Here is a 12,327-nt window from a genome sequence, read left to right on the forward strand (position 1 = left end):
TGCAGTATTATCCAGTAGTATAGAAACAGTATTCACACATTTGAACATAATGGTCCACATCCGACCTTTTAAAACCAAAGTATCTCCAGGCAACGGATGTGACTCCTTTTTTTTGGCAAAAGTTCTTCTGTGTCATCATGTTCAGCTTTATCGTCCGCTACAGTTTCAGTTTCGGAATGTTCTCTGTCCATTTTCACCGCGCAATACCTACACCACCGCATGTACTGTACTCTGTTGCATGCCTGTTTAGCGGTTTAGCAGTGAAAAAGGTCCCCCCTTAAACAGTTTCCCGCTGCTCCATGTTCCGAACGTCATTTAGGCAATTTAAACTGGTGTTGCAGTATAAGAAAAATCCATATCATAACAAAAATAAAAAACGGTTTTCAGTATGAACCGGTATACCGCCCAGCACTAAGTTAAGCATTTAAAAGACAATCAACAAGAGCAAGATGGGAATGTGAATTGGGAGGGTTTCAGAAGTGCATATCATAGTGTTTATATTTAAAACTAATGCTGTTTAATGCTATGTAAATATTGATTGCTGTACAACAAGTTGTTTTTGACTGGATGAGTAGGAGCTTATAAAGCTGAGTGCATTTAGCATGTTATTTTACAGGAGTTGGTTGCTCATTTTTTTACAAGAATAATTGCTGAACAGTTAAAAAAAACTTCTTTAGTTGTGGATATTGTTCAGTATGAGTTACTAGCTGGGCAACCTTTATTGTTTTGATTTATGTCATTAATATAACTGTTAAGAATTATGTATTGACCTAATTTTATGGTCAGTTTTGGTTTAGTTGATAAAATACATATAGGAGAAATTTAGCAGTTACTTTAGGAATATATAAAGAAAAATAATATTTAACATTGTTTGTGTTCAGCTGTGGTGAGCATTATAATCCCTTTGGAAAGAACCATGGTGGACAGAAAGACCTTGAAAAGGTAAACATTTTCTTTTTTGTTCCACACTTTTAACAACATTCATTTCTATATACTTATGTTGTATACATCCGCGGTACAATGGTATTTTTTTATTGCTTCCATTCATAATTTCCTCAGGTGCATTTATTGTTAAAAATACTTCAAAGCTTAAGAGAATAAATTAGAAGTAATATTCACTTTATAATCTTGTTCTTTCATACTAGAAATGTGTATTAGTAACATTGTAAACTCCTATTTATATGTCTATAGTTTCATTCTATGTAATTAATAAAAACTTGTATTCCGTGTTCCCCTTGGTGGTGAATAATTATACTGGGGCAGCTCAATAGTTCACTATTTTTTTCAGTACGTCTACTCCCCCGATGCCAAAAAGTAACACTTATGTCATGGTGGGTACCCTCTGGGCATTCTACCTAATATAAATGAAACAGTCCTCTTTGTATTTAGGGTTCCCACTAGAAGGACTTGATGATGATGGTCATGCAGACTTCTGGCTTTTAATCCATCAATGTAGGAACATCATGGTGCTTAGATTAGGTGGTGGTGGAGCAGGTCACCACCACAAAAAAACGGGAAAAGAAACAGAAAAGAGAGTAGGGGTTAGTATGGATTTTAGAGCCACCATGAATAGTTATTATAATTAATTTAATATACAGAGTATCAGGATTAAATTAAAGTGAAGTTATGAGAAGGCCATGTTAAAGTAATGTGTTTTCAGCAGTTTTTTAAAGTGCTCCACTGTATTAGCCTGGCGAATTCCTAATTAGTTAGGATTCTAACAGCTGAATTCTGCACATGTTGCAAACGATTTATATCTTTTTTGGGTAGTCCTGAGAGGAGTGCGTTACAGTAATCTAGTCGACTGAAAACAAAAGCGTGAACTAATTTCTCAGCATCTTTCAATGATATAAGAGGTCTAACTTTTGCTATGTTTCTTAAGTGAAAAAATGCTGTCCTAGTGATATGATTAATATGGGATTTAAAATTCAGGTTACAGTCAACAGTTACCCCTAAGTTTTTTTACCTCCGTCTTGACTTTTAATCCTAATGCATCAAGTTTATTTCTAATAACCTCATTGTATCCATTATTGCCAATCACTAAAATTTCAGTTTTCTCTTTATTTAGCTTGAGAAAATTACTATTCATCCATTCAGAAATACAAGTAAGACATTGTGTTAGTGAGTCAAGGGAATCGGGGTCATCAGGTGCTATTCATAAATACAGCTATGTGTCATCAGCATAGCTGTGGTAACTCATGTTGTGCCCCGAGATAATCTGACCTAACGGAAGCATGTAGATTGAGAAAAGCAGCGGACCCAGGATAGAGCCTTGTGGAACACCATATAGGATATCATGTGTCTTTGAGTTGTAATTACCACAACCAGTGTGGTGGAAGTGCCGGCTGCTTACCCGGAAGCACTCCGGGTGTCTCAGATCCTCTTCCCCCCAGCACTTCCAAGTGCTGAGGTCCAGGGCTCCCAAGGCATTGGGGCGCCCCCTGGTGGTGACCACGGGCCCCTATAGGGTTGAGCTTCCACGTGGTCTGGGGAAGGCGTAAGCCCTCTTCCAGTCCTCCGGGGTGTACTGGCCGGGTCGCCCCCCCCAGCCACCTGCGACACTATATATATATATATATATATATATATATATATATATATATATGTATATATACAGTAATCCCTCCTCCATCGTGGGGGTTGCGTTCCAGAGCCACCCGCGAAATAAGAAAATCCGCGAAGTAGAAACCATATGTTTATATGGTTATTTTTATATTGTCATGCTTGGGTCACAGATTTGCGCAGAAACACAGGAGGTTGTAGAGAGACAGGAACGTTATTCAAACACTGCAAACAAACATTTGTCTCTTTTTCAATAGTTTAAACTGTGCTCCATGACAAGACAGAGATGACAGTTCCGTCTCACAATTAAAAGAATGCAAACATATCTTCCTCTTCAAAGGAGTGCATGTCAGGAGCAGTGACTGTCACACAGATAGAGAGAAAAGCAAACAAATCAATAGGGCTGTTTGGCTTTTAAGTATGCGAAGCACCGCGGCACAAAGCTGTTGAAGGCGGCAGCTCACACCCCCTCCGTCAGGAGCAGACAAAGAGAGATAGAGAGAGACAGAGTTTGTTTTTCAATCAAAAATCAATACGTGCCCTTCGAGCTTTTAAGTATGCGAAGCACCGTGCAGCATGTCGTTTCAGGAAGCAGCTGCACAAAAGATAGCAACGTGAAGATAATCTTTCAGCATTTTAGACGAGCGTCCGTATCGTCTAGGTGTGCGAACAGCCCCCCTGCTCAATCCCCCTACATCAGGATCAGAGAAAGTCAGCGCAAGAGAAAGAGAAAAGTAAGCTGGGTAGGTTCTCAGCCTTCTGCCAATAGCGTCCCTTGTATGAAATCAACTGGGCAAACCAACTGAGGAAGCATGTACCAGAAATTAAAAGACCCATTGTCCGCAGAAACCCGCGAAGCAGCGAAAAATCCGCGATATATATTTAAATATGCTTACATATAAAATCTGCGATGGAGTGAAGCCGTGAAGGGCGAAGCGCGATATAGCAAGGGATTACTGTATATATATTATATATATATATATATATATATATATATATAATATATATATTATACTAGCAAAATACCCGTGCTTCGCAGCGGAGAAGTAGTGTGTTAAAGAGGTTATGTAAACATATACATATATATACATATCTACATATACATATATATACAGTAATCCCTCCTCTATCGCGGGGGTTGCGTTCCAGAGCCACCCGCGAAATAAGAAAATCCGCGAAGTAGAAACCATATGTTTATATGGTTATTTTTATATTGTCATGCTTGGGTCACAGATTTGCGCAGAAACACAGGAGGTTGTAGAGAGACAGGAATGTTATTCAAACACTGCAAACAAACATTTGTCTCTTTTTCAAAAGTTTAAACTGTGCTCCTTGACAAGACAGAGATGACAGTTCCGTCTCACAATTAAAAGAATGCATACTTAAGTACTGCTTTTAAATTTTTATTAAGAAGAAAAGAAAACCTTTTTAAATTGAGGGAAAATATACCAATAACAATTTGTTAAGGATCTGTTTTTTTTGTGATGCTGCCTTTACACAGCCTCTCCGCTGTTTTATAAACAAATGCCATATAAGGCCGTCCTTTCTCCTTGCTTAGCGGTTCTGTATTGTTTTATTGTTCATTTATTACGATTGTTATAGTTATTGTGTAGCTATTTGAGATTCACTTTTCTGTTCAGGTACCCATTTCCTTTATGTAATCCGCGGATTCTCCGCTATTTTTTGTTCGTTTATTACGATTATAGTTATTTATTGATTCCTTTCTTTAGCTGACTGCCTGCTCATGTAAGACGCTCTGCTGTTTTTTTGTGAAGCAGCCTTTACACAGGTTCTCCGCTGTTTTATAAACGAACGCCATATAAGGTCATCCTTTTTCCTTGCTTCGCCAAGGAAGCAGCCTTTTTATTTAATCCACGGGTTCTCCGCTGTTTTATTGTTCGTTTATTACGATTGTTATAGTTCTCTTTGTATACCACGTTGTCAGTTCAGCACTCCGGTTGTAATATGACCAAGCCGTGCAAGCTTACTGTTGAGAATGCAATGTATAGTTGTACAGGAGAAAAGCAATCTTGCCTCAAATCAATGGCAACCTTTTGTAGGTCTATGAACTTAATTTAAACTTTAGGTGTACACGGTGCTTTGTTTCCGAAGTACCTGCACTCATGAAAATATCTGTATGCGTCAGTCGCTTCATATTCTTTTCCTTAATTTAAACTTACGGTTTACACCGTGCTTTGTTTCCGCAGTAGCTGCACTTATGAATATGCTTGTATGCGTCACTCGCTCGCTTCTTATTGTTTCGCTGCCTTCTCAATTGTGTAATGAATGTTTTCTTCAGTGCTCTTTGCGTTCACAGTCAGTTCACGTGATTACATGGGAGGCGTGATGACGCGATACGCAACTCCGCCTCCCACGGCCATCGAGCTGCACTCTATTACAGTATATGGACAAAAAAGAGGTTGCAGTTATGACCGTTACGCGTAGAATTTCGAAATGAAACCTGCCTAACTTTTGTAAGTAAGCTGTAAGGAATGAGCCTGCCAAATTTCAGCCTTCCATCTACACGGGAAGTTGGACAATTAGTGATGAGTGAGTGAGTGACTGAGTGAGTCAGTGAGGGCTTTGCCTTTTATTAGTATAGATATCACACAGCTAGTATATGAATAAAATGTGAAAGTTTCCAAGAAGGTGAATACTTCTTATAGGATTTGTACACTGGGAGATGTGAATCATCTGTGTCTATTTAGGCCATCAAAACCATAACAAGACTCTTTACCAATAAACCTATTGAGACTGATATTTGTTTGTTTTAATTCTGCTCAGAATTATTTTCAGAAACTTTCAGACCCCCCCCCCCCATTCTGTTTATTCAGTTATGTTAAATTTGATGTTACAGTATTAATGCAGGGTATAGCTGTCTATAGCTACAAGTGTATTTGAAGGGTGTAAAGGATTCTCTTTCTCTTTTCTTGGTCTCTCTATCCACAACTGACTATTATTAAAATTAATATTTTTCCTTAATTTAATTTTGTTAGTGTCATCCTCTTGCTTTCCTGAACCATCAAATACTAGTCTGGTATACATTCCTTTTTCCTCCATTTCTCAGGAATACTAAAGGACTCTGAACAGCAGAAATGCTATGGATAATGCCAATGGTTGTTGTTTTTTAAATGTTTAATTATATAACTGGGCTGTGATATAAGTATTTCAATAAAAACAAATATAAACGAACTTCATGGAATGGGGGACTTGGCTATGAGTAAGGCACCTTTTACGGGAAATAAAATTAATACTGTTGCCTGACCTTCAGCTCTGTCTTGTTCCTACTTTGTCTATAGAGTTTACATTTCAAATGGACCTTGATATTTTATTAGTGTGTGTGTGTTATGCACCTATCCATTCTTGACTTTTCCTAAATAAAAGCTCTTTAAATTCCCATATTGTTGTAACTCTAACATTCTATTCCGAAAATGTGATTGATTATATTTTTCGTTTTTATTTTTTAAATATTAAAGAACATTTAGTATTGCAAGCAATAAAATTAAATGCTGGTACCCAAGTGTGCATCAATGCTTATCTCCTGTGGCTTGCACTGGACCACATTTGCATATTCTTTTTATTTTGACAAATCCCTTTCTGCTACTGTTATTCACATTACTGAATATTGCTGGCCAAATCTGAATAGTCTCTCTTTCTACATTCAACTAGAAAATCTCACACTTATAATAACATTGGGCGGAGTGGTGGATCTGAGGCTAAGGATCTGCACTGGCAATCGGAAGGTTTCCGGTTTGAATCCCGTACAATGCCAAAAGGGACTCTGCTCTGTTGGGCCCTTGAGCAAGGTCCTTAACCTGCAATTACTAAGCACTTTCAGTAGTGAGAAAAGCTCTATATACAGTTAGGTCCATAAATATTTGGACAGAGACAACTTTTTTCTAATTTTGGTTCTGTACATTACCACAATGAATTTTAAATGAAACAACTCAGATGCAGTTGAAGTGCAGACATTCAGCTTTAATTCAGTAGGATGAACAAAACGATTGCATAAAAATGTGAGTAAACTAAAGCATTTTTTAACACAATCCCTTCATTTTAGGGACTCAGAAGTAATTGGACAATTGACTCAAAGGCTATTGCATGGGCAGGTGTGGGCAAGTCCGTCAATATGTCATTATCAATTAAGCAGATAAAAGGACTGGAGTTGATTTGAGGTGTGGTGCTTGCATGTGGAAGATTTTGCTGTGAACAGACAAAATGCGGTCAAAGGAGCTGTCCATGCAGATGAAAGAAGCCATCCTTAAGCTGTGAAAACAGAAAAAACCCATCCGAGAAATTGCTACAATATTATGAGTGGCAAAATCTACAGTTTGGTACATCCTGAGAAAGAAAGCAAGCGCTGGTGAACTCAGCAATGCAAAAAGACCTGGACGTCCAAGGAAGACAACAGTGGTGGATAATCGCAGAATCATTTTCATGGTGAAGAGAAACCCCTTCACAACAGCCAACCAAGTGAATAACACTCTCCAGGGGGTAGGCGTATCGATATCCAAGTGTACCATAAAGAGAAGACTGCATGAAAGTAAATACAGAGGGTGCACTGCATGGTGCAAGCCACTCATATGCCTCAAGAATGGAAAGGCTAGATTGGACTTTGCTAAAGAACATCTAAAAAAGCCAGCACAGTTCAGGAAAAACATTCTTTGGACAGATGAATCCAAGATCTACCAGAATGATGGAAAGAAAAAAGCATGGAGAAGGCGTGGAACAGCTCATTATCCAAAGCATACCACATCATCTGTAAAACACGGTGGAGGCAGTGTGATGGCTTGGGTGTGCATGGCTGCCAATGGCACTGGGACACTAGTGTTTATTGATGATGTGACACAGGACAGAAGCAGCCGAATGAATTCTGAGGTGTTCAGAGACATACTGTCTGCTCAAATCCAGCTAAATGCAGTCAAATTGATTGGGCAGCATTTCATGATACAGATGGACAATGACCCAAAACATACAGCCAAAGCAACCCAGGAGGTTATTAAAGCAAAGAAGTAGAAAATTCTTGAATGGCCAAGTCAGTCACCTGATCTTAACCCAACTGAGCATGCATTTCAGTTGTTGAAGACTAAACTTCAGACAGAAAGGCCCACAAACAAACAGTAACTGAAAGCCACTGCAGTAAAGGCCTGGCAGAGCATTAAAAAGGAGGAAACCCAGCATCTGGTGATGTCCATGAGTTCAAGACTTCATGCTGTCATTGCCAGCAAAGGGTTTTCAACCAAGTATTAGAAGTGAACATTTTATTTCCAGTTATTTAATTTGTCCAATTACTTTTGAGCCCCTGAAATGAAGGGATTGTGTTAAAAAATGCTTTAGTTGCCTCACATTTTTATGCAATCATTTTATTCACCCCACTAAATTAAAGCTGAAAGTCTGCACTTCAACTGCATCTGAGTTGTTTCATTTAAAATTCATTGTGGTAATGTACAGAACCAAAATTTGAAAAAAGTTGTCTCTGTCCAAACATTTATGGACCTAACTATAAATGCAAATAATTATTATTATTAACATTATTTCACTGTGCATGATGAAGAAAATAGACACACCTGAAAAATGATGAGCCCTGCAGCTATTTCAGTTAAATAAAATTAATATAAATTAACTTCTTGGAACACAGTGGGTAGCGCTGCTGCCTCGCAGTTGGGAGTCCTGGGGACCCGGGTTCGCTTCCCGGGTCCTCCCTGCGTGGAGTTTGCATGTTCTCCCCGTGTCTGCATGGGTTTCCTCCGGGCACTCCGGTTTCCTCCCACAGTCCAAAGACATGCTGGTTAGGTGGATTGGCGATTCTAAATTGGCCCTAGTGTGTGCTTGGTGTGTGGGTGTGTTTGTGTGTGTCCTGCGGTGGGTTGGCACCCTGCCCGGGATTGGTTCCTGCCTTGTGCCCTGTGTTGGCTGGGATTGGCTCCAGCAGACCCCCGTGACCCTGTGTTCGGATTCAGCGGGTTGGAAAATGGATGGATGGATGGAACTTCTTGGAATGCAGGACTATGACTGTGAATGAGGTGCCTTTATAAGGAGAATTGGTATTCTTATCTGACCTCTAGCTCTATCTTGTTTTCTACTTTGTCTCTGTAATTTACATTTAAACTGGTCTTTGAACTACAGTTTATTTAGTGTCTCATAGTGTAAGTACATAGTATAATACATTTATTAGTGTCTATATAACATGCAAAATAAATCTGTGTGAAATACAGTATGTAAATGTAGCAAAATATACATGTGTCATAGTACTCCTTTAAACCATGAACTACAATATAATACTAATTATTGATTGATTATATATATTGATTGTATAATACAACCATAGGAAAAATCACTGTGGCATATTATAAATTAATCTGATGAAATTATTTTTCTGTTAAGGGGGTTTGTGGTCAGAATTTTTATTTCAATTACAGACATAACACTTCTACAGGTTTGTTTAGCGGAAACTGCAATCAATATTATGTGGTTTCAAATCCAGTAAGTTCCATTTGAGTTTGTTCATAAAGTGCAAAAATGTTTCACCTCAATAACCTAAACATTTTTTCACTGCAATAATTTTTCTGCCATTATCCACTGATCAATCCCACACCACTAAAATCAAAATAAATTACTAAGTTAAGTGAATTACCAACCATAATTAAAAAAAAAATACAATCTGTATTAGTTCAGGTGAAGTGACTACTGTTCATGAGTATTTGTATGTTGCAGCATGCAGGGGACTTGGGAAATATCCTTTGTGACCAAGATGGTAGAGCTACCTTTAGAATTGAAGAATATCAAGTCAAGGTAAATTTGTGTCTTTTTTTGAAAAGAGTAAATTCCTTACATGTTTATGTTTAATAAATACTTTTCATGAACATAATAAGTGTTTTATTAAGGCATTTTCTTACATAATATATAATAGGAACATGCTAGAAACGCACAAGCAAATTTGATGCCGGATCTTGGTGTTTAAGGTCACATGAAGCATAAAGGTTAATAATGATAAATACAAAAATTATTTATGTGGAATCAAATAATATATTAAAAACAGACCTAAAAACTCACTGAATCTGATATCTGTGTAATTCCAAAAATTTACCAAGCCTTCCTTAAAACTTTTTTTCATTGACAAATTATGTTTAAAAAGTGTACAGATGGACTTGGTAGTGCTTAAATTGTAGAATAAGCATGTTCACAAAATGAATGGATGAATATAGTACTTGTTCATGCTACTTATTTCTCAATTTTTAGTATTTATATCTCAATGTTCAGATCTTACAAAATGGCTGATTCAAACACAAATAAATTAAATAATAAATCTCACTGATGTCTGGAACATTATTATTATTATTACTATTGCTATTATTATTGTTGCCAATTAGAAATATTAGCACCTTGTGTATCTATCTCTAATTTTTTCACATAGAAAGAAATTTATTAAGTTAAAGTACATGAGGAACCATATGTGACCAGTGCATCTGAGTAGCATTAATAATTATGACTTTAATAAATGATCTGTTATTTTATTACTGAGAGGTGATAAAAGGGCAACATCACCTGACACACCATTGTGTATAGTAAAAATATATTGTTGGTCAAACATTTACATTATCTATAACTTAATTGTCAGTAACACTGGGCTACATTTCCTTGCATACCAAAGTGCTATAGGACTAACAAAAAAAAACAAACCTATAGTCCATGATCTAGCAGATACAGACTGTGAATCTTTGTAAAATATCCATCCACTTACTATTACACAGCACCTTTTTTACCACCAGTAAACATACCAAAACATATCAGAAAACACTGGACCTGCAGACTATCTGAAGATGATTTACATTAAATCTTACAAAGGAGTAATGAGAAAAATTATAATGAAAAAATTATGATATAAACTAACAATAATAAAGTAAATGTCATAGCACTGCCAGACTTTGAAATTTCAGTAATCAGAGTTCTTCTCTTTTGATGAAGTTCTACTTTAAAGTCAATAAAATTTTTTTTAAAAAGATACTGTATGAAAGCAATAGCAAATTCTATCTATCTATCAAATGACACCTTTAGTGTGTGGACTCAAATTTTAGAGGTGTTTCACAGGTACAGTCATTTTCTGGAAAAATGTTAGCTATTCATTTTAACATTCAAATAAATAGCAAAAGTAAAATAAATATAAGGGACATATTGGAATTTAGTAAGTGCAGCTTATATCAGTAGCCACTTGGAAATTGTAGTACTGAACATTTAATCTTACGTATGTATATCATGGACTGATTAATTTATAAATAGTAAATTTGTTGAGGAGAGTAGTCCTGCGTTCTAAATACTTCCATTTAATTTTAATTAGAGACACCTCTCAGGCTTAAACTAGCCTGTCATGTTGTCCTAGGACTTCTAGAAAAAAACACTTATGTAGCCATAGGTTTTGTTTATGCTACTGGCAATGTATGAAATGCAGGCATTGTATAGAATGCCTAGGCAATGTATAGAATGCCGAAAATTGGATGTCAAAGTATGAAACAATTAATATGTTACGCATTTCGTAGGCATTCTATGCAATGCCAAAAGACAATACTTTCCCTAAATATCATTTGTCATTCTATATAATATCTAAGTATTACATACAATCCCTAGGAAAAGTATATACTGTATAATATTAAAATAATTCGGATATTTCATACTTTGCTTAAACACACCAGGCATTCTATGCATTGCCTAGGCCAGCGTTTCTCAGCCTTTAAGTATTTGCGACCCGAGTTTTCATAACAGTTTTAATCTCGCCCCTCTAACATTTTTTTGAAACCCTAATAAAATTTATTCCTATATTTTTTGCTGCCGATACACCGCTACAAGTTTATAATTTCCCTACGAATAGCGAGACTATGCCACATATGGCAACAGTCGCACCCCCTTTTTTGTTACTTCATGCCCCCCACAGTTTAAGAACCGCTGGCCAAAGGCATTCTATACAATGCCTGCTTTCATACATTGCCGGTAACATGTATAATTGGAAAATATAAAGACGGAACATATGTTTATACATTATTTTAAAGATAAATATTTCTGTTGTTTTGTGTAAGGGTCCATCTCACATGTTATGCTTTTATGCTGAAGTAAATATTAACATACAAATATAATGATTATTCTTACTTCAGAAATTCATCCACATCAAAATTTAACAATATACGTTTCTCAAGATTTTATTAAGCATAAGCCTAGACGATGATGGGCATATTGTGACTTCTTTCACTCTGGATACACAGGTTTGGGACATAATTGGTCGCTCGATTGTAGTAGATTCTGGAGAAGATGATTTAGGTTGTGGGAATCATCCCCTTTCTAGCAAAACTGGAAACTCTGGAGAAAGGTAAGCACATTTAGAATACTAGTACTATAGTATTTTTTTTATAGAAAATGGTAATAATTTCTGACATAATTATGAAAGAAATTATTTATTGCTGTGACATGATCATTATTTTTGTCTTGGTATACTTAAACTTATATCACTAGTGATGAACAGCTGAATATTTAGAGAGAAAAATACATTGTTTTTTATTGAAGTGTTAATGAATAATTAAATCAATAGGACAAAAATGACTTTTTTAGATTAGACCCTAAAATATTTAAAAGCCAGTACATACTTTACGTATCATCTTCTTATCTATGATTTGAATGCTAATCAGGTTTACTGTAGTGGCCAAAAGTTTTGGCAGTGACACAAATGTTGTGTTTTGCAAAATTTGCAGCTTCAGATTTGTGGTAGCAATTCACATTGTT

At 36.5% G+C, this 12,327-nt stretch overlaps 1 protein-coding gene across 1 annotated transcript in view; it reads left to right on the plus strand.

Annotated features, from left to right (window-relative positions):
* LOC114653079 (copper chaperone for superoxide dismutase-like) overlaps positions 1 to 12,327 on the plus strand; it is a 32,460-nt gene that overhangs the window by 16,778 nt on the left and 3,355 nt on the right. The window contains exons 5-7 of the mRNA XM_028803254.2: positions 882 to 942; positions 9,277 to 9,354; positions 11,814 to 11,917. Of these exons, the coding sequence (XP_028659087.1) occupies positions 882 to 942; positions 9,277 to 9,354; positions 11,814 to 11,917 (243 nt within the window). The remainder of the gene's footprint in view (positions 1 to 881; positions 943 to 9,276; positions 9,355 to 11,813; positions 11,918 to 12,327) is intronic.

Source organism: Erpetoichthys calabaricus, chromosome 1 (genome assembly GCF_900747795.2).
Source record: "Erpetoichthys calabaricus chromosome 1, fErpCal1.3, whole genome shotgun sequence".
NCBI classification, from domain to species: Eukaryota; Metazoa; Chordata; class Cladistia; order Polypteriformes; family Polypteridae; genus Erpetoichthys; species Erpetoichthys calabaricus.